The sequence below is a fragment of the Canis aureus genome, chromosome 26 (genome assembly GCF_053574225.1).
Source record: "Canis aureus isolate CA01 chromosome 26, VMU_Caureus_v.1.0, whole genome shotgun sequence".
Taxonomy (NCBI): domain Eukaryota; kingdom Metazoa; phylum Chordata; class Mammalia; order Carnivora; family Canidae; genus Canis; species Canis aureus.
The window spans coordinates 22,701,468-22,723,857 of record NC_135636.1 but is presented as its reverse complement, the minus strand read 5'-3'; the positions used below and the strand labels follow the sequence as shown (position 1 = coordinate 22,723,857).

The window sequence follows — 22,390 nt, the reverse complement described above, 5'->3', positions numbered from 1 at the left end:
CAGGGGTTAGCTGAGGGCCTGGCACACAGTAGGTGTTCCTGCACATGATTTTTCTCTGTCCCTTTCAGTTTGGACACAAGGATGTGTTGGCACCATGGGTTGATGTGGGGGCCCCTGGGATGGACTCCTCATCCCTCTGCCCTCTGTGGGCTGTGCATAGGGCTTTTCAGGCTCCTTGGCAGTCCCATCTGGGACAAGGCCTTGGAGGGAACCAGGCTGTGGGATTCCTTGTGAAAATCAGAGGTGCAGGTGACCCACCTGGCCCTTGCTTCCCTACTTCTACCGTGTGCCCTGTGTTCAAGTTTAAGTCTCTGGTAACATTGGGAGCTCAGGGCTCTTCCTGTGTTCATCTGAAAGGCAAAGTACCCACCTGCCATATCCCACTGTGCATTTCTGAGCCCCAACCCAAAGGCACTCTGCTTATAATTTACAGAACTTTACAGATGCCTTTCACACTTGAGGCTTTGGCAAATATTGCCAATCTTGTGACAAACGTCCACGTAGGGACTTATTTGACTATCACAACAAGGTAGTGAGGACAAGCCCGCCACTTTTGAGGTTAGCCAGGAAGCTCAAGTAGCCTGCTGGGAAGGTGCTGCGTCCCATCTATTCCTTCCCCTATTCAGCTTCCAGATGAACCCGACCCGACCCGGGGTTTTCAGAGGCAGTGGCCCACAGAGACTGGAGGTTCTACGAAGTGACTTCAGAAGGGAGTGGGGACCCCCTCCCCGCCGCTCTGGGCCCCACGGGAGTTTTTCAAGAAGTGTGGGGGGCACCAGGTGTGAGACCCCTGCGGCAGTCCCCTCTTTTGTGGTACAAGCGAGGCGGTTTTGGAGGGTGGTCCCCGGGCAGGGGGTGCGGATGGAGCCCGGAGAGCAGCACGCGGTGTCCCCGTCCTGGCCTGAGGTGCGGGTGCGGGTGCGGGGCGGGCTCCAGTCCTGGTCGCATCTCGGGGAGCGGGGAGCGGGGAGCGGGGAGCCGGGCAGGCGGCGTCAGCAGCAGCTCTGAGCGCGGTGCGTGTTTACCAACCTGACGCCGGCCCGCGTCGCCCCAACACCCCCCCCCCCCCACCGCAGGCCGCTGGCCCCGGGCGGGCAGCCACACCCTCCCCTCTAAATTTAGTCCCCGGAAGGAGAACCTGGGCCCGGCGGGTGGGGGGGCAGGACGCGAGCCGCCGCCCGGGCTCCCAGAACCCCACAGCGCCCCACCGGAGGGGGCGGGGAGGGACCGAGGGAGGAGGGAGGGGACCGCAGGGGCGACTGCCGACGGCTCCCCTGGAAGGAGGGCGGGGAGCCCCGGCCCCCACGGAGCCCCGGCCTCGGAGGGCCCCGCCGCGGGCGCCACCTCCCGGCCGCCTGGGGAAGCGCTGGGCGCCGGCGGCGGCCTCGGTCTGCGGGGGTTTGCAGGTTGTTCGCGGGCGGGAGGCGGGGACGTGGCCGCCCGAGCCCCGGTGCGGAGCGGCGTCGGCAGGCGTCGGCAGGCGGGCCGGGCAGCTGCGCAGCCTCCTCGGCCTATTTAGAAAAAAACCCCTTTGCTAAACCTATGCGAAAGAGGTGTTGGAGGGTGCGGTGCAAGGTGGGACGGCAGCTCTAGGGGTCAGACCGGGAGGCGTGAGAAGGAAGTCCGCGGGGGAGCGTCTTTGCTTTCTACCCCCCGCCCGCCTTTTGGGCCAGAAATGGATATCCGAATAGTGATCGGGGTATACACATACATATAATAATGGCACAAATCCTAAACGTCCAAGTCAGTGGATGTTTAAATGTACACCGTGTGGCCACCAGTCAGATCGAGAAGCATATTCCTTCCACCCCAGAAAGTTTCCTCTTGACATTCTTCTCTTTTAAAGATTCATTCATTCATTCATTCATTCATGAGACACACAGAGAGAGGCAGAGACATAGGCAGAGGGAAAAGTAGGTGCCCTAAGGAGAGCCCAGTTAGGGGATCCATCCTAGGACCCTGGAATTAGGCTCTAAGCCAAAGACAGACGCTCAACCACTGAGCCACCCAGGCGTCCCACCTCCTGACTCTTTCCAGTCATTCTCTTTTCAGTGTTTCCCTTCCTCCCGATCTCTCTTCTGTCCTCACCTTTTCATGAGCTTCACCTAAGTGGAGTCATACAATATGTACTCTTTGGTCTCTGGCTTCTTTTGTTCAATGTAATGGTCAAGGAAGGGTATCCAAGATTTGATGTTTTTTTTTTTTTGCTGAAGAATATTCCCTTGAATGAAAATGCTACACATAGCACAATTTATTCATCCATTTTTCTGTGGCGGGACCTTTTGGGCTGCTTCTGTTTTTTTTTTTTTTCTTTTATAAATAAAGCTGCTATGAACATTCTTTAGCATGTCCATTTGATGGACTCTGCCCTGCTTCTTTTGGGTTTATTCTTGGGGATGTGACTGCTATGTCATTGGAAGGGTTATGCTGAGCTTTATTAGGTATGCGAGACAGTTTTTTTTTTTTTAAGATTTATTTATTTATGATAGACATAGAGAGAGAGAGAGAGGGAGGGAGAGGCAGAGACACAGGAGGAGGGAGAAGCAGGCTCCATTCAGGGAGCCGACGTGGGACTCGATCCCGGGACCCCAGGATTGCGTCCTGGGCCAAAGGCAGGCACTAAACTGCTGAGCCACCCAGGGATCCCTGAGAGACAATTTTTTATGCCCCCTGTCCACTCCACTGCCCAGCAGCCACCTTCCGTCCCCCCTCCTTCCTCTATTGTTAGGTCCTAAATGCTGTTAGAGTCTGGAGCTTCTGCCACTGAAACCTCAGCAAGACCATTGGAATCAAAGTTGCTTGGGGCAGAGGGGGAATAGGGACAGGATCAGAGCTGAGTGGCTCCTTGGGATGGCCCACAGACACCTTCAAACCCTCGTGGTCACTCTGGGAATAGAAGGGTAGCCTCTCCCAGCACTGGGGCAACTCAGGGACCCCCCTTGGCCTCCCAGCCATCAGCTCTCTAGCCTGGCGTCTCTGGACAAGCTGGCTAGTGTAACTGTCAATTTGATGTCTGGCCTCTGGTGCCATGGGTCCTCACAGTCCACCGTTTCCTGGGCTCCTTGCTGCTTTGCGGTGACTGAGGGGCTGGGTGGCTGGAGAAAACAACCAGAGACCTACCCGGAATAGCAGAGGCTTGTCCGATACCAGCCTCGTGGCACTCTCTGGGGGGGGGAGGGTGGGACTTTGTCCTGCCCACCAAATTGCCACTTCTTTCAGGCTGTGAAAGACAACAGAAAGGAGAGGAGAGAAGGAGGAGGAGAGAAGGAGGTAAAGGAGAGTGCCAGGGAAGAACCACGCAAGGGAGGGAAAGTAGAGGCTCCAGCGCTGTGTATGCAAGAGTCCTGAGGTCTGTGGGAGCATCCTGGGGTCCATGTGAGCATCCTAAGGTCTGTGTGAGGATCTGGGGTTGGTGTGACCTGGACCACAGCAGCTGTATTTGGGCAGGCTGGTTCAGGGTCAGTGGTGTCAACAGTTTCTCCTTTTTGGTCATTCCTAACTGGCTCTTGTCACAAGTGTGAGGAAGAGGCAGTGCCTAGCAGGCTTGGGATGAGATTGATGGATTTCAGGGGCTTAGAGTGGGCTTCCAGCAGTCCTGCTTGCTCGTGGGGGCTCACAGTGTATCTTCCCTACCTCTTTTCTTCCCTCTGTTCTCCTCCCTGCCATGTTCTTGGGATATGGCTCCTCTGGTCCAGGTCTCAGGAAGAACAGGAGGGCTCGAGTTCTCCCCCCTTTGAGGACAGAGCTCATGAGTGTTCCTTAGGGCAGGTGGGCAGTGAAGGCAGAGCAGGTAAGCTGTGATACCCCTGCCCCCTGCAGGTTCCTAGGAGGCCAGTGCGGACGGTATGCAAAGTTGTGAATCCAGTGGCGACAGTGCGGATGACCCTCTCAGTTGTGGCCTACGGAGAAGGGGACAGCCTCGTGTGGTGGTGATTGGTGCTGGCTTGGCTGGCCTAGCTGCAGCCAAAGCACTTCTGGAGCAGGGCTTCACGGATGTCACTGTGCTTGAGGCTTCCAGCTGCATCGGAGGCCGTGTGCAGAGTGTGAAACTTGGTAAGTGTCTCCACTCTCTGACTTCTAAGCCAAGGTCATCTTTTATCCTCCAGTGCTTCGACCCTGCCTGAAATCTCATTATTTTGGTTTTTCCCCCACATTAAATGTTCCATCATACATGCTGGCTGGGCATTACCAGAAGCTTCCGTTGCCCTTTGAGCAGCCCTCTGAGGTGGGCAGGATGGGGCTCTGGCCTTTGTTTTTAGAACATGACCTAAGATCACAGTGTTTAGAAAGGAGAGGACCCAGACCAAAGTGTCTTATCAGTGGGTGGACCAGTTTGTACTTCACAAGAAGAGGAGTTCTGTAAGTTTTTATTAGTCATTAATTCTTGAGTGTGAATTAGTATATCGTGACTGAGAGCTAGTCCTAGGACAATTAGGAGCTCAGGGCAATAGAGGTGGTTGGGATTTGTGGGTGATGGGCAGATCTTAGGCTTGTCTGGGAAGAGGCTCTGTCTAGGTTGCAGATAATGAAGACTCTGGAGAAAGTAGCTAGGTAAGAGACTTACCCCAGGGGTGGATAGATTTCACCAGGGGTCCTAAAGGGTGGGGAACTTGCCTGAAATGTAGCTGGAGGTCAGCGTCTCCCAGCCAGGGGATCTGACCACTGAGAGTCTGAGTGGGTAGGGACCATGCATGATGGCCTAAAGCACATGCTATGTTGATCCTCCAGGAGATTTTGTATCAGTGTCTGTTCCCACATGGGGCAGCAAGGCCACGCAGACATTATGTGCCCACATTTGATGGATGTGGAAACTGACTTTGGGACATAGGTGGTCAGGCTTAGAATGAGCAGACGCTGAGGACACATATGGGGCCCTTTTCTCTTTCAGAAACTTTGATACATTGCGAGTCTTCTAGAGCATTTCCTGGAAGGCGTATATGAGGTTGCGTCTGTCTTCTGCTGGCACACACAGGAGTGTGTGTTGGCAGTGAGGATGAAAGTGCCGTCCAAGGCACTCATAAACCTGGGGACAGCCAGGAGGGAAGCCCTGGGATTCTTTGCTCGACATCTGATTGGCTGGCTGGGAGCCTTAGAGAAGGGGCAGCTCCAGTTGTGGTTCTTGAGTCTTGATAAGACATTCAGTGTGTGACATAGAAGCAGAAGATAAGAGGACGCATGGCCCAGTCTTGGTGGTCACTGATAGCTGAGACATACCGTGCATGGTACAGGCAGTGGTGTGGAAGTGCAGGGCTACAGGACACTGAGGGGGATGCACCATGTATTGGTGGCAGAAGCCTTCCTGAGTTGGGGGAGCTTGGTGATCGGGGGAGTTGGGTGAGCAGAAGAAGGAAGGGGCAGTATGTGTAGAGTGATATATGTGAAGAAGATCGAGGCAGACCCTGCCAGGATTGGGGAGAGCATAGAAGGACGAATTTGCATGTGTTGTGTGTAGTCATGCAGGGCTGAAAGCCCAGGCTGCAGCTGGACCTGCTGCGGTGTAAGATGGTAGCTGTCAATCTCAGGGGTGTTGAGCAGGTGTCGAGGGCCAGAGGCTCCGGGAATGCTGTGGGGTAGATGAAGAGATGGCGCTGGTGCCCTTCAATTCAGGGGTATCAAGGATCACAGCACAGAGGGGCAGATAGAAGAGGGCAGGAAATATCTTTAGATTGGGGCCTGCTCACCCTGCGTCCTCAAAGAGCCTCACAAATGGCGGTGGGATGCTGACCTTGCTGCTGACCTCAAGCTGCTCACCTCATTCCTGCTTGTGCCACGTGTGGAGCCAGGAAGGGTGCCCCAGGCTTGGATGTTCCTACCCAGTGACTGTGTAATTTGGAGCTCCCTGGCATGCCCTGGGGAGGACCCATGCTCCTCACCAAGTGCTGGTCCCCTTCTTCTCTTGGGAGCTCAAATCAGGCAAGATACCTTGGGGAACCCCAAGCCTGGAGATAGGGCACTGGGTTTTTAGTTTTCTTGTGCCTTCAGTCTGCCCGCTTTTCCTGGACAAAGAGACATGCACATTCCTGCCTCTTCCTCCATAGACACCGGGAAATTCTGTCTCACTGGCTATGGCATGAGGTTGATTGCCTTTTCTCTTGTGTGTGTTTGGCACATAGCATATACAGGGCTATTTTTAGTAACTGGTAGTTTAATTAGACACAACCCAGGAGAGGGAAGGTACACACAAAAAGGAATGTCCAGTTCCTGTGGTGAGGGGTGATACTGTTGTCTGTTATGGTGTATCAGATAGCTATTGCTGCATAACAAATCACCCCCAATTGTAGCAACTTAAAACAGCATCATGTTATTTGCTTAAATTCTGTGGGTCAAGAATTTGGGCTGGACTCATCTAGGTGGTTCTTTTGTTCTTCTTGCCTGGGATCTCCCATTCAGCTGCAGTCATCTGGTGGCTTGATTGGAATTGGTTTGTCTAAGACAGCCTTACCCATTTATCTGCTGGTTGGCACTGGCATTTGGCTGAGCCACACATCTCCAGCAGGATAAGCCTCTCCAGCATGGTCACATTCTAAGACAGGGAATGTGGAAGCCATGATATCTCTTGAGTCCTTGGCTCTGAAGTCACAGACATCACTGCATTCTATTAATCAAAGCAAGTCACAAGTCCAGCTCAGATTCAAGGGGATGGGGAAATAGACCCCCCCTCTTGATGGGAGGACTAGCAAGGTCACGTTGCAAAGGGCCATGTGTACATGGATAGGAGGAATTATTGTGATCATCTTGGCAAATAGTTAACTGCACATGATTTCTTGAATCAGTCCTCCAAAACAAAACAAAATGCAAAAAAAAATGTTCCTCTCTTCTCCTTTCATTGTTTCAACTTCCTTGAGAGCTAGGCAAGGAAGGAGACAGTGTGCCACAGTCCCTGTAGCATCAGAAGAGGAAACTGAGGTCCAGGCACAGAGTTAGCTTGCCTCAAAGCATCTGCTACTTTGGCTGTGGATGGGGTGGTAGAACCAGCCCCAGCCCTAGTCCAGTCTCAGCTTGGTTCCAGGAGTTGCCCCCTACCCTAGTCAGACTTCCAGGGTTCTGTCATGTTCTTCTGCCTTAGGATGACAGAGATTAATCTTCTCTGGAAGTCTATTTTAGACTGCCTGGGGAGTCCTTGGGGAGAAGTATTCCAGACTAGAATGTTAACTGTTTCTTCTCTGCCCCAGACTGAGTTGGGAGGGGGGCCACTTTCTGTCTGTGACGGGGCTTAGAGTCTGGGGCCCTTGGAGATGTTGAGGAATTGGAGTAAGGTCAGATGAGGACCTTGGGCCAGAGGCCCTCCTCCTGGGTCTCCTTACTGGGTATTTCAGGTAACTTCACTCCCCTTACTGGGACCACTGTATCCTCAGGTGCCCACAGAATATCTCCTGAGTCACCAATGAGGAAGGAGGGTCCAGTGTCTGGTGCTGTGTTAGACAAAGACAGGATGGACAAAGAGAGCCTTCTAACTAGTCCAGTGAAGTAACTGGGGCAATCACAAAGTTATTCAGGGTGGCAGTTATCTCAGCTGTGAAGCAGAACCCATATTGTGCTACATGTAGTTTCCACTGGGAACGTTTCACTGAAGACTTTGATTGGTTGCCAGACAAGGACCTGACTCCCTTCCTGCCCTATTGTGGGGGTGAAAGGATCCTCTTGGAGGAAGAAGGGTGAGGTAGTGTTCTGGCCCTCTCTGAAGGAGTCCCTGCCCCTCTAAGGGCCTATTGTTGTCACCATCAGGACACGCCACCTTTGAGTTGGGAGCCACCTGGATCCATGGCTCCCATGGGAATCCCATCTATCATCTAGCAGAAGCCAATGGCCTCCTGGAAGAGACAACTGATGGGGAGCGCAGCGTGGGCCGCATCAGCCTCTACTCCAAGAATGGCGTGGCCTGCTACCTCACCAACCGTGGCCGCAGGATCCCCAAGGACGTGGTTGAGGAATTCAGCGATTTATACAACGAGGTGAGGTGTTAGCAAGGCAGCTGGGCACATGAGTTGTGTGAGGCAGGGAGCACATTGGCAGAATGGGGGAGTTGTGTGACCTGTGGCGGTCTGTGATTCTGGTCATGTTTTTGCACACTCTGTGGGTCCTGTATTTGGAAAATCAGGACAATTTGAGGACAGAATGGAGATTATGAGTGGAGAAGTAGTAGATAAGAGACCATTGATATAGATGATTAAATATTTCTTTAGAAAGGCCTTAAACATCATTTATTAGAGGGGGCCTGGGTGGTTCAGTTGGTTGAGCATCTGACTCTTGATTTCAGCTTAGATCATGATCTTGAGATCCTGGGATCGGCTGCATTGGGCTCTGCATTCAGTGGGGAGACTGCTTAAAGATTTCTCTCCTTTTCCCTCTGCCCCTCCCCTTGCTCTCTCAAATAAATAAATAAATCTTAAAAAAATATTTTGTTAGATTTATTACTAGGTGCTTCAGTGGTGATTATTGTTATTGCTTTTGGATACTCTTGTAAGTGGTGATTTTTTAAAAATTTTATTTTCTAATTTTTCCAGCATATAGAACTATAACTGATTATTATATATTAATTTTAGCTACCCTGATAAATATTTAGCAATATTTTAATGCTAATATTATATCAACATATTAGTTTATATTCTAATAATATTTTAGAATTTTGTGTATATAATACTATACAAAAAATGATAATTTTGTTTGTTTCTTTCTAATCCTCAGACCTGCATTGTGCAGTAGAACTTTCTATAATAATGGAGATGCTTTAGACCCATATTATCCAGTAGGGTAATCATTAGCTACATGTGAGTCTTGAGCTCTTGAAATGTAGCTACTAATACTGAGGAACTAAGTATTTAATTTTAAATTGCTACCAGTGTTTAGTATCTACTCTATTGGACAGCACAGCCTGAGACAACCTATTTCTTTTCTTGCCATATTGCACTGGCTAGTGTCTCCAGTACAGTGTTGGATAGAAGTGGCAATGGCACACATCTTTGTCTAATTCAGGTTTAAAAATTTTTTTTTAAAGATTTTATTTGTTTATTCATGACAGACACACACAGAGAGGCAGAGACATAGGCAAAGGGAGAAGCAGACTCCTTGCAAGGAGCCTGATGTGGGACTTGATCCCAGGACCCTGGGATCATGACCTGAGCTGAAGGCAGATGCTCAACCACTGAGCTACCCAGGAGCCCCTAATTCAGATTTTTAAAAAAATGTTCACGCTTTTAGTATCTTTCAGTGGTGCTGTGAACTGCACTTAAAGAGCAAGGTAGCATGTAGGTCCTGCCTTCTGATAGCTTGTCATTTGTAGTGTAATGATCCTTCACTCCAGGTCAGTAAATTGGCCAACAAGCACCTATTGTGCGTTTTCTGTCTCTCCGGCATGGGAAAGGAGAAATGACTCTTGCTTTGGGGATAGTCCTTGCTCAGTGGAGGGCAGGCACACAGTGACTTCTGTATGTGCACCCACAAGATATGTTGCATGCAGTCCCATGGTATTTTTTGTTCTCGCTCATGGACAAAGAGACCAAATTGTTAATGAGCAGATAAGGACTAGTATTCTTCAAAGTAGACCTTTCTGGCTTACTGAGAATTAGTCACATCCTGATTTCCAGGTCATTGTGAGTGCTTTAAGCATGGATGCCTCTTGAGAATGACTTTCAGGGTCTATGACTTGCTCATTCTCTTAAATGTGCTTAAAAGTAGATCATCATCAGCTTCTGTTTGTGCGTTTGATTTTTGAAAGCTAAGAGTGTGAGCTGTGGAGAGTAGGATGGTTAAGGTGGGTTATCAGTTGGAGCCGTGATACTTTGGTTCAGAAGGAGGACGTGTTAGCCATGAGGAAAGAGAGATTTCCTTGTGTGGCCCTTAACCAATGCTGGAGGCCATTCTGAAGAGGCATGCTCTAAACATGTGAAGTCCTGCCTGAGGGTGGCTTCATAATAAATATGCAGCCTTCCTTTGAAGGTGATGATTTTGAAGGGCTGCTCATTTGAAAGTATTATATTGGTTAACAAATAAATGAGTTTGTGCACTAGTATCATATAGAACTTGGTCCCTTGAAGCAAGACTACTTTGATTCAAATGCTAGTTCTATCATTTATTAGTTGTATGATTTTGAGCAAGTTGTTGAGGCTCTCTGACTCTTACTTTCCTCACCTGTAAAATGGACATAGTTAAATCTACTTCAGAGTGTTGTGAGGATTAAATGAGATCCTGATGAAAAGCGCTTAATGAAAATTGGGGTAAGTATTAGTTGTCACAGGCTTGTACCATTTCCTTTGGTCACATTGGGAAGATGTAATTTAATCCAGGACAGGAGACTAGTTATATGACAAAGCCATGTTCAGTTAAGGCTGACCCGGTTGGTTTTTGACACAAAGAATCATGTAGATAGACTAAATTTATCACTCCCAGCTGTACATTCCAGCCTTTAGTCAACATGAGCTGAAGACTGGCTACCATGTTGCTTATCACCAAAGGAAAAAACCCAGGGAGGAGGAGGCAAGCTGAAAGCCTGACTCCTTGGCAGTTAGTAGCCGGATGAGGAATTTGCTGAGGACTCCAGTTAAGGCCAAATGCCCAGCATCTTGTGACTGTAGGGAGGAAAAGCAAACAATTTAACTCCTTTTCTTCTTTATATTGTATACTCAGAGACATGTTTAATTCATATTTCTATCTCATGTAGAGGCTTTTCCCTTGAGTGGAATGGTGGGGGATGGGCAATGTCACCTTCCTTCCTCTACTGTGCAGCCCCAGGGCCTATACCAGGGCTGGGGTACAGGGCAGACATCATTGCCATGAACGTGGGCTGACCAAGTTCAAACTCACTTTAGGAGGAGGAGTCCCACAAATTGGCACCAGTCACAGAGTTTGGCCAAGGAGCCCACATCTGTCAGTGTACTGGGAGGGAGAGTGGGTGTGTGCTCATGCTCACAACCCTTCAGTGATACCAGGGTGCAGAGTTCTTGACATGACTCTTAATCTCTCCTACTCCACCCCCTGCCTGTCTTTTCAAAGTTATCTCTTGTAACTTTCTCCTCGCTGTCCACTTCTGCAAGACTGAGCCACTTGCATTCTCTCTCCTCTCCCTCATCTTTTCCTCTCTCTCACTGCCACCTGTCCAAGGTCATCTGGGCTGATCTCACAACCCTTGTGTTCTCCCCTGTCACAGAGCATCATGTAGAAACCATTTGAGTGAGGGCAGGGGAATGTCCGTCTTGCTCACCATTATAATCTGTGTTTGGCACAGCCTAGTACATGTTTGTTGAGTGAATGTTGGGGCTCAGACCTTGCCCTTTAGGGATGCCATGCCTGACCCAAGACTCACTTACACTTTCCTCAGGCAGACCAGCCCAATGTTTGGTGGGAGTTATGCGCCCCACAGGCAGGAGAGGCAGCAGGACTGTGCTCCAAGGGCCTGTTTGTTGCTCTGTTGATAAGGTGTGGGTTGAAGTTCTTGCCAGAATATGCCTGTGAAATGTATTTTCATTCCTCGGCACACTGGGGCCTCCCTCCTGCCACACATCTTGCCCCAACATGGCCATCTTGCTTACATAAGTCTGGGTTCTGAAGTAAAAGGGGCACTTTGTGTACACCCAAGCAGAGCCTGGGAGGATCTCCTGGGAGCTCAGATTTCAGGGCTCCTTCTGCTCCCTTTCCCCCCCAAACATTGGCCCCCTGGGAGAGGGTGAAGCAGAAAGGCTCGGGCAGGAGTGGCAGGGAAAGGATTTGGGTATGTGGTTCTGAGAAAAAGGAAATGCATGCAGACCTGGGTTCTCTAGTGGTTGGTCTGCGTGGCTACACGGTTCCTCTCCCACCAGGTACCAAATATTCCACTTTATTTTCAGCAAGGGCCCAGCAAGTGAGCCTCCAGGGCTCCCTCCCTCCCTCACAGACCCAGGAGGGTCCTAGAGGGCAGTCCTGGAAGCAAGGAGGCTGGCTACCCAGGGCAGCTTGCCAGCCTGAACGTTGGCCCTGTTGGTACAGCCAGAGTGCAGCACTAAGTGCCACACTGACTCACCAAGGAAGAGGAGCTGTGGGCTCAGCCTATCTGGGGACACCTGGAAGGTGGGGACTTTTGAGTTGGGGTTCTTTGGCCTGAGATGGAGGTGGGGCGAGGGAGTGTGTTTCCAGTCTCCTGGGGTCTCTCTGGCAGGTCTATAACTTGACCCAGGAGTTCTTCCGGCATGGTAAACCTGTCAATGCTGAGAGTCAGAACAGCGTGGGGGTGTTCACCCGGGAGGAGGTGCGCAACCGCATCAGGGATGACCCTGAGGACCCGGAGGCCACCAAGTGCTTGAAGCTCGCCATGATCCAGCAGTACCTCAAGGTATCCTTGTCTGCCCAGAGCTTTGTTGAATACGGGTGCCAGTGGGAGGAAGACGGATTCTGGGGAGTCTGGGTCCAAGGGGGGTGGTGCTGCTTTGAGGCCCTGTTTGACCCCGGCCAGGCCCTGGTGGTCACCCAGCTCCTCTCTGGCTCTTCCCACAGGTGGAGAGCTGTGAGAGTAGCTCACACAGCATGGACGAGGTGTCCCTGAGCGCCTTTGGGGAGTGGACCGAGATCCCCGGGGCCCACCATATCATCCCCTCCGGCTTCATGCGGGTTGTGGAGCTGCTGGCTGAGGGCATCCCCACCCACGTCATCCAGCTGGGGAAACCTGTCCGCTGTGTGCACTGGGACCAGGCCTCGGCCCGCCCCCGGGGCCCTGAGATTGAGCCCCGAGGCGAAGGTGACCACAATCATGACGCCGGGGAGGGCGACCAGGGGGGAGAGGAGCCCCGGGGGGATGGGCGGGATGAGGACAAGCAGTGGCCAGTGCTGGTGGAGTGTGAGGACTGTGAGGTGATCCCGGCGGACCATGTGATCGTGACCGTGTCGCTGGGTGTGCTCAAGAGGCAGTACACCAGCTTCTTCCGGCCAGGCCTGCCTGCTGAGAAGGTGGCTGCCATCCACCGCCTGGGCATCGGCACCACTGACAAGATCTTTCTGGAATTTGAGGAGCCCTTCTGGGGCCCCGAGTGCAACAGCCTACAGTTTGTGTGGGAGGACGAGGCGGAGAGCCGCACCCTCACCTACCCACCTGAGCTCTGGTACCGCAAGATCTGTGGCTTTGACGTGCTCTACCCACCTGAGCGCTATGGCCACGTGCTGAGCGGCTGGATCTGCGGGGAGGAGGCCCTTGTCATGGAGAAGTGCGATGATGAGGCGGTGGCTGAGATCTGCACAGAGATGCTGCGGCAGTTTACAGGTGTGTTCCCCGTGCCTTGGGCCTGCATTGGCCTCCCAGCCCTGGTCCTGTCCCATCCTCTGCTCCGTTCCTCTGCATCTCCTGCACCTGCTGGATCTCTCCGCAGCCCCAGACTGTGCCACTGAGCTGAGGGGCATGCCTACTGGGAGAGCTGCCAAAGGGGGTGCAGGGCTGGGCTCACAGATGGCAGGCTCCTCCCCACTATCCGCCTTGGAACTTGAAACATGCAGAACCAAAAAAAAAAAAAAAAAAAAAAAAAAAAAGAAACATGCAGAACCATGGGCACTGTGTTTCTTCTAAGGGGTGATGGTAAAAAAAAAAACTCAGGTATCACCCCCAAACCTCAGATTGCCCATTTCCTACTCATACTGTCCTGCTCTGAGATGGATTTGCATTTCACTGTCTGATTCTTTTAGTTGAACACTTTTCATCCATTGTCCCAGAAAAGCTTGATGAGAGCCCCTGAAATGGGAAGAGGAAACATGATGAGCTGGAATATTTTTTCCTATAGGAAAATTAGGGCCCCTAAGTGATGAGCTGTTTTGCCGGGATAGCAGGGTATCTGTTGGTTCCACAAGGAGGCACTTAGAGCTAAACAGCTGGAGCCCCAGCCTTGCTCCCTCCTCCTGCGTCTCCCCTGCCTCCCCGCAGGGGCCTGGCCTTGGTGGTGGACTGGTGGTTGCCTGCTCAGTGGTGTCTTCGGTGTGCAGCCATTTCTTATCCTCCTTCCTCTTGGCTCTTCCCCAACAGGGAACCCCAACATTCCCAAACCGCGGCGAATCCTGCGCTCAGCCTGGGGCAGCAACCCATACTTCCGAGGCTCCTATTCGTACACGCAGGTGGGCTCCAGTGGGGCAGACGTAGAGAAGCTGGCCAAGCCTCTGCCATACACTGAGAGCTCCAAGATGGCGGTGAGCATGGGTGCAGGGTGAGGAGGGCCTGTGGGGCTGGGGGCAGGGGTTTTGTATGTGGGTTTGGTTGGCCGGGGAGAGGGCGGGCGGTGCTCACTGAGGGGTGCCAAGCTGAGATGGATGGAGTAACTTCTGTGTTGAAAGAGAAAAGAAAGACGTGCACTTAACATCTGGAAGAAAAGATGGGATCAAATTGAGATGTTAAACGCTTTATTGAGGTTGTAAGAGCCGAGCCATTTCATGCTCTGCTGTCCTATATGGTAGCCATTAACCACATTTAATTGAAATTAACTAATTAAAATTGAAATTAATATATTAAATATTTAGTTCCTTGGTTGCACTGGCCACATTTCAAATTTGATAGTCACATGTGCCTAGTGGCTGCGGTGTGAGAACATTTCTATCATCATGGAAAGTTCTGTTGGACAGCAGTGATTCAATAAGAAGTAAGTTTCCCCAATATGTTTTATTTACTTTTTCCCCCTAATATGTTTCAGAAAATAAAATAAAAAATACCCTCCCCCAAATTATATCAACTCTATAATAAATAATAGAGAAAAATAATAAATCTGAGAGAAACGTTGTATATATTTCTGTTCTTATAAAGTGGATTTTGAGTTTCCCCCACCAAGCCTACACATACAATCAATGTTAGAACCCCAACAGAATTATATTTAAGACGATTCTTTGGTGTAATTGGTGAAGAAGATTTCCAGCATGTGTTGTGCATGCCCTGGTTGTGCTCAGCAGGAGAGAGGAAGAGGCCCTTCCTGCTGCTACAGCCACCTTCCTGAAAACCAAACCTTCACTTGTCACCTGCATCAGTTAGGACTGGTGCCTACAGCACAAAGCAACACAACAGGAAAGTAACTGGGGCTTAAACCAGACAGTTTCCTTCTTTCATACAAAGGGAAATCCAGAGGTAGATGTCAGGACCCTGTATCATGGGCACCCAGCTCCATCTTCAGGGCCACTCTGTGGTTCTAGAGGGCTGTAAGGTTGCCACTCTCAAGTCTGTGACAGGTAGAGGGACAGAAGAGGGGAACCCCTCGGGGCTGAGTCAGTGCCTCTAAACAACAGTGCACTTGAAGCTGATTGGCCAGAACTTAGTCACCTGCCTATAGCAGCTGCTAAAGGGTTTGGGAAGCATCATTTTTATTCTGGATGACAATGGACCCAGTTAAAAATCAGGGCTTTGTTACTAGGAGAAAGAGGAGAATGGATGTGGGAGTAGGCAGCTTGCCTTCTGCCACAATATGCACCCCACCCACCCCGCCCTCCTACAGCTTAACTGCCTCTGCAGCCTCCTTGTTGGTGGGTTAAAGCTTCCCTACTCAAAGTAAGTGGTCTGTGGACCAGCAGCACCAGCATCAAGTGAGAGTGCTTTCAAAATGCAGACTCACAGCACTCCCTAGACCTGCTGAATTAAAAACTACATTCTCCCAGGGTCCTCGGTTGGTGCCTTTGCACATTCAGTTTGAGATACAGTGAGATAAAAGCCTGAACTCAAGCTTGGGATGCAGGCACTCGTACTTCACCTGGATCCCACCTAGAGAGCTTGCTTTCTTAAGGTTGAGCCCTGGCTATACCAAAATTCTCACTGTCCCTTGCTCTGGTGCATTTTTGCCCCCGTTTTTCCTTCTTCCTGAAATGTCATTTGCTTGTTTGTTTACCGAGCATCTTCTGAGAAGCAGCCTGATGGTCTTGTCCTCTGGGAAACTTTGTGCAGTCCCCCTTACTGTGGGCCTCTTTTCTGGGCTCTCAGCACCTTGCCCAAACACCCGTCATGTCACACGTGGCACCTTTTAGTAATTGGGTTTCGTGTCTGGCTTCCCCACCAGCAAGGAAACTCCTCAAAGCAGCAGCCCGGTCACCTTTTATCTTCCAAGTGCCCAGAACAGTCCCTGGACTCTAATAGGGGCTCCATAAAGGTTTGTTAAATTACCGCCTAACTTTATTGAGTGCTTATGTTCTTCCAGGTTCTAAGTACTTTAGATACATTATTTCAATTAACCCTCTCAACCACCCTCAGAAGTAGGTGGTGTAAACCTGTTTTGCAGATGACAAAATCAAGGTCTAGGGAGGTTAAGCCACTTGCCCTGAGTTCACTAGTAAGAGGCACAGTGAGCCTCCAGGACTGCAGAACCAGGACTCCTGACAGCCTCGGAGCAGAAAGAACTGAGGCCTGGATGTCTGGGGAAGAAACAGGGGAAGGTGGCCAGGTGGGATGGGCAAGTCCTCATCCTGTGGAAGCAGCAATACCTGCATCTCAGATGCTTGCTCTCTGACTTGTAGTATGGATGGGGGGGGGTGGTTCCTGGGGGCAGACAGGTAGCCTCCTAGCCTTTCTTGCTCCTCGACCCTCACTTCCCCGTCCCCTGGCCCAGCCCATGCAGGTGCTGTTCTCGGGTGAGGCCACTCACCGCAAGTACTACTCCACCACCCATGGTGCTCTGCTCTCTGGCCAGCGCGAGGCTGCCCGTCTCATCGAGATGTACCGGGACCTCTTCCAGCAGGGGACCTGAGGGCCCTCTTCACTGCCGAGTGTGTTCCTTACAGAGCCACTAACTTGTGACTGCCAGCCCTGCCCCTTGCTGCTGTGTGCTCCTCATTTTCTAATCTTCTGTAGAATGGATTTGTACCTTTTGTAGAGGTAGACACCCCGACTGGCTTCAGATCTGGTCCTGTAGCTTTTCCTCTTCTCCATGCCGGGTGGTGACCAGGGAGGGGACCCGATGATTTACCTCTGTGCTCTGACCCCCACCCCCCTCCTGCCTTGTTATTGTAAGTGCCTTCAATACTTTGCATTTTGGGATAATAAAAGAGGCTTGCCCTTCTCCTGCTCCTCAGCTTCTCTCTTCCATTTACCTCAGCCTCTTTGTGTGTATGTGTGTCTCTAGTATTTTTTAGCACATCCTTTTTGAATGAGGGGATGATGGGAGGGCTGTGACCCGGCTGTGCCCCCAGAAGGTAAGGTATCTGCCTTTACTGGAAGGAGTACCTCCTCACCTCAATCTGCTTGTGGTTGTTTGCCTTCCTGCTGGCGAGACCCCTCAGGGATCAGGGCGCCTCACTGCTCAGCTCAGCTCCTTCAGGATGGGCCTGTTGTTTGCCCACTGGCCAACTTTGCTGGACTTCTCAGAGCCCTACTGGGTGGCATGGCCACATGGAGTGAAGGTGAGTTCTAGGGGAGGGGGCATCTGTTGTGGCTCTATGCTAAATTCAGATGTATTAATAGTGAGTATCACCTGGCCATGGGGCCCTAGGTCTGGCCTTCGGGGTGGCTACTGTTGACTTCTGGGAAGGTGGATAGTCTGGCCATTTGGGAGGATGTCCTTAAGTGTTACCCACCTGCTGTATTCCAAGGGCCTATCACTTACTGGGGGGAAGATACTCTTCTCTGCTTTTTTTTGCTGCGTGAAAGCACACATACACACACTCACCTCCCACACACTCACTTCCACGTGCACACATACATACACTCACCTGCATATGCACACACACATACTTGCATGCACCCACAGACACACACCCCTCCATACACTCACTCTTACATGATACACCACCCCGCACCCTTATACCTACACACAGCTACATCTTGTACACAGGCGTAGAACCTTAAAGAACATTTAGCCATTTCCTGGCTCCAGGTTGCTAATGATAGAATTTGAATTATATAAAATTAAGGGATTTGGTGGTGGAGGAAGTCATGAAAATCCAGGTGCCTCCCTGCCCCCAGTCTAACTGTGTGAACTTAGGTGGGGCTCCCTTCTCAGACGTGTGGGACACTGCTCCTGATAGGACGTTACATCCTCTTCCGTGTTACCTCTGGTCATGCTGGAGCTGTCCAACACGTAGACACGCCTACACACAGGCCTACCTGCATCCACTTCCACACACACCCCTGCTCGCACAACTACTACGTGCACATAGCTCATAGGCATCCTTGCTTTGCCAAGGTCAATCCACCTGGACTTTCTGTCAGGGATTCATAATCACCTGACACATAACAAAAAATTGTAAGTATATAAACATTTTTTGAGAAGAGGTTCTATGGATGTGGTGCAAGCTCAAAAGTCATGAAAGGGGTTGTGGGAACCTCTCCTCCCCCAGCTGTCCCCAGTAGCTGTGCTGCTCCCCACAACTCATGCGATTAATGCCTTGTGTATCTATTTCTAGTATGTCAAGATAAATGTGGGGCCTTCTCCTTTTTATGCAAAGGTGACAGAGTATTCATCTCGTTCTGCATTTTGCTTGTTTTACTTAACGAATTTTTTAAATTAAAGATTGTATTTATTCATTCATGAGAGACACAGAGTGAGAGGCAGAGATGCAGGCAGAAGGAGAAGCAGGTTCCCTTCAGGGATCCTGATGTGGGATTCGATCCCAGGACCCTGGGATCATGACCCAAGCCAAAGGCAGACACTCAGCCACTGAGCCACCCAGGTGCCCTAACATAATGAATCTTGTAGGTCTTTCATAATGGTGCTTAAAGAGACACTGTAAGTTTGGACTTTCTTTGGCCAAGGGGTGTGTCTCCTTCCTGGCCCACAGTTACTTTGCAAAGGAAGCTCTCTGTCCTGGGTTTTCCCCACTAAAGGGGTAGGGGTGGGTAGAAGTGGCCTGTCACATAAGTATGGGGGAAGAAAATAGTAAGTAGATTCTCAGGATCACTGGCAGAGGAATTCTAAAGAAGTTCATGAGGGTGAAAGGGCTATAAATGTCTATTCTGTGATTGCATGTTGAAGGAGCTTCAGGTGTGGGGAAAAAGGGAGGGAGGGAATATTCACTTAGAGCCAGCCACCTACCAGGCAGGGTGTCAGTCATTAATACAGGGTGCATGGGTCTCTTAATTTGATATGGATGCCAACTCAGGCTGGGGAAGGCAATTTATTCCCACCGGGAGACAAATCCTGTAAGAGTCAAGTAATGGCACCTAAGGTCACTGAGATCTGAGTCCACGTTGCAGGCTCTATTTATTGCACTGAAAACAAGAGGCTGGTGCCGAAAAAAATAATTAGAGGCCATTGCTGGAGAGAGTGGAAATGCATATGCCACACTGGGGAACCGTGTGGCAGATTCTACTATATAGCTGGCATGCATCCGCCAGCATTTCATTTCCACTCCTGGCTATACACCCAAGGGAAATGAATGCATATGCCCACCAAACATATGTACCAGAATGTACATAGCAACATAGTCCATAATAGCCAAAAACTGGAAACAGCTCAGATGTCCATCAATAGTAGAGCAAAGTGTAGTACATCCATACAATGGAATACTCTGTACCAATAGAAAAGAACAAGTTGGTATTTGCAATGTCAATTAATCTCAAAAGCATTAGGTTGCATGAAAGAAGCCAGACCAAGGCTACATACAGTATGATTTCTTAATATGAGATTCAAGAACCTACAAACCCAAGCATAGTATTAGATATGGAGGGATGGGTAGTGCCTGGGAGGAAGTATGGGGGTGCTTCCTGGGTTACAGAAATGTTCTGTATCTTGACCTGGATGGTGGTTGAATGGATGTATACATTCTTTTTTTTTAAAAAAAATATCGTATTTTTTTATTTATGAGAGACACACACAGAGAAGCAGAGACAGGCGGAAGGAGAAGCAGGCTCCCTGAAGGGAGCACAGTGCAGGGACTCCATCCCAGGACCCCAGGATCACGATCTGAGCAAAGGCAGATGCTCAACCACTGAGCCACCCAGGTGTCCTGGGTATATACATTCTTAAAAATGCGTTGGGTTATACACTGAAGATTTATGCACTTTTCTGTGTGTATGATATAACTCAATTTAAGAAGTTTAAAAAGAGTCTGAAGACACCCTTCCCCCCACTCTCCCATCCCAAAATACACAGTTGTGTTGACCCAGTGAATTTCCTCCTTGCAGCAGAGATGACACATCCTGAGACAGATAAAGGGAGGAAGGACCTACTTCTGTCCCTCTGGCTGCCTGGTGATAAGCACTGGCCTTACATTTACTGTTTACTAGCATGTCACCATTTATCAGACCCCTTGCCTGCGTCCCCTCATCTGGGCATCTGCAGCCATGTGAGGGAGGTGGGGATTATTTCACTGCAGAGGAGATGGAGGTTCCTAGAACTGTGTGGGACTGTTCAAAGCTACGCAGCTTGGAGAGGATGCCATCCGAGGGGGAGGGAGCTACCCTGGGAGGAAGGTGGGGACAGGTGCGGGAAGCATGGCCATGGAGTTTGCCACAGCCTTCCAGTTGCTGCCTCCACAACAATCACATAATGTGGGGAGCATTTATGTTTGCACCTCTGAAACCAGATTTGAAGCAGATAAAAGCAAGGGCCATTCTGAAGCGAGACAGACTAGATGTACTGGGAACATAGGATGAGTTCCTTGCTGTGACTAAGTCTCTGAAGCAGCCTTGGCATTGGTGGACACTCATCGGACTCTATCATGGATGGCAAATGTGGCATGCGCAGGCCTAACACCCACATCAACACCTGTTATACAATTCCCTGCAGGGAGCCCAGTGCAGGGACTCCATCCCAGGGCTCCAGGATCACGATCTGAGCAAAGGCAGATGCTCAACCACTGAGCCTATAGAAAAAGTCACCTATAGAAAGTCACTTGAAAAAAAAAAAAAAGAAGAAAGAAAGAAAGTCACTTGAAAGGAAATATCTTTTCTGGCACAAGATTCTAGTAGGATGGTTGCGTGATGTCTTGTGCTATGGGCATCAGTGAATCCATGAGGAAGGAATTCAGTTGTGGTCTTGTGGAAGCCTCAGAAATGTTCTTCAAAGGGCCTGGGGTACTTGGCAGGTACTATGTCTTCCCACCTTTGCTGCTATGGGACAGGTTAACAGCTCCTATTTCGTGGGAGCTGCTTGGAATGTCTGTGCTGCCCACAGGCAAATGTAGGAGAGAAGCATTTCTGCTTTGAGTCACCCTGCATTTACTTGGGCCTGTTGAGATGAGCCCAAGAGTAACCTCAAGGTGCAGAGCGAGGTGGGTTGCTGGTTCAGGTCTAGAGAACTGCCTGCTTAAGTAATGGTCTGCCAAACATAATGGTAGAGTTACAAGAGGCTGTGTTTTCTCGTAATGACTGGCTGTGCTGTTTGTTGAGGCTACTCCTGATTTGTGTAGGGTAATCAAATCTCAACAGATGGGAGGGGTTGTGGTCCTAATAAGGTGGCATCCAGGGCATCTAAGCTCATGGTGGGCATCTAACGTAAGAAGCTAAGGGTTGATCACAGCCCTGCTTCATACTATTTAATTGGAGTTGTAGATACAAAAGCTGGTCTCGCCTCTCATGGTTCTGGTAGTGGTTGCTGAACACTGATTTTGCAGGCACTGATTTTCAAAACCTGGCTCTCTATTAGGGGATGCAAAATGTCAGGCATATTTTGTTTCAGCAAGCTCTGTATTTGAGCAATTTTGAGACAACTGCCCCCTGCCCCCGCCCAGGTTTCCCCTGTCAGCTCTCTCCCTTCATACTACTATGGACCCCCTGTGTCCTCGCTGTCAACAGACAACAATGTCTCCTGCTTCATAGTCTCAACATAAGCCACTGGAGGCAACTTCCTTGCCAAATCTACAAAGAGTTAGTCTTCACACCCATCCTGATAGTGACCGCCCCCAATCCCCCTGACACAGAGGAAGTATGTGACTCTCCCTTGTGCGTCCCATGTCCCAAAGTCAGGGGCCTTGCCTCATTCTTTCCTCTCCCTCTTCTCTCTACTCCATCCTTCCCATCCACATTTCAAGATGCCCTTGTCTTTCCTGTCACCCCCCTCCTCTTTCTGCCACCGTCTCTTGCCTTCCTTTCAGCCAAGCTTCTCGCTGGCATTTTCTACACTTGCTCTCTCTGCATTCTCACTATCCTTACCCTAGTGGTTATTGTTGAGGATCCTTAGGTTGCAGAGAGAGACACAGGCTCCGCGCTCACCAAGGTTAGGGGAGGTGGGGAGGATGGGCTTTGGACTCCGGGCTGTCCGGAAGCAACCAACTCGTGGTCCAAAACAATCCTCGGGCGCCATCTGCGGGCCAAATGGGACTACAGCCCTCTTGCTGCAGGGAGAACGTGTGTGTACTGGTTTCTCTCCGGGGTTTTTTCTGAATTCAACAACAACAACACCCCCAACAAATCATAGAAAGTATCTTTAATTTACTTGAATAAGTGAATAAAATAAGATTGTAACTTATTCTAGAGTATCACTGATTTTTGATTCTTAACAGTAAAAAGAAACCTTGTTAGGTCCAAGATAAGATTTTCTCT

General features: G+C 50.2%; 1 protein-coding gene across 6 annotated transcripts in view; it reads left to right on the top strand.

Moving 5' to 3' along the window:
• Window positions 1–22,390, top strand: part of SMOX (spermine oxidase) — a 67,372-nt gene that overhangs the window by 30,151 nt on the left and 14,831 nt on the right. For 4 of the 6 annotated variants that reach the window (XM_077872330.1, XM_077872328.1, XM_077872329.1 and 1 more), the window contains exons 2-8: window positions 3,820–4,053; window positions 7,726–7,952; window positions 12,128–12,301; window positions 12,463–13,222; window positions 13,973–14,133; window positions 15,975–16,064; window positions 16,521–16,982. In XM_077872330.1, the coding sequence (XP_077728456.1) occupies window positions 3,846–4,053; window positions 7,726–7,952; window positions 12,128–12,301; window positions 12,463–13,222; window positions 13,973–14,133; window positions 15,975–16,064; window positions 16,521–16,658 (1,758 nt within the window). In that variant the 5' untranslated portion in view covers window positions 3,820–3,845 and the 3' untranslated portion in view covers window positions 16,659–16,982. Of the gene's footprint in view, window positions 1–3,819; window positions 4,054–7,725; window positions 7,953–12,127; window positions 12,302–12,462; window positions 13,223–13,972; window positions 14,134–15,974; window positions 16,065–16,520; window positions 16,983–22,390 lie in introns of those variants that run through there. The other 2 variants (XM_077872332.1, XM_077872334.1) reach the window with 2 other exon arrangements.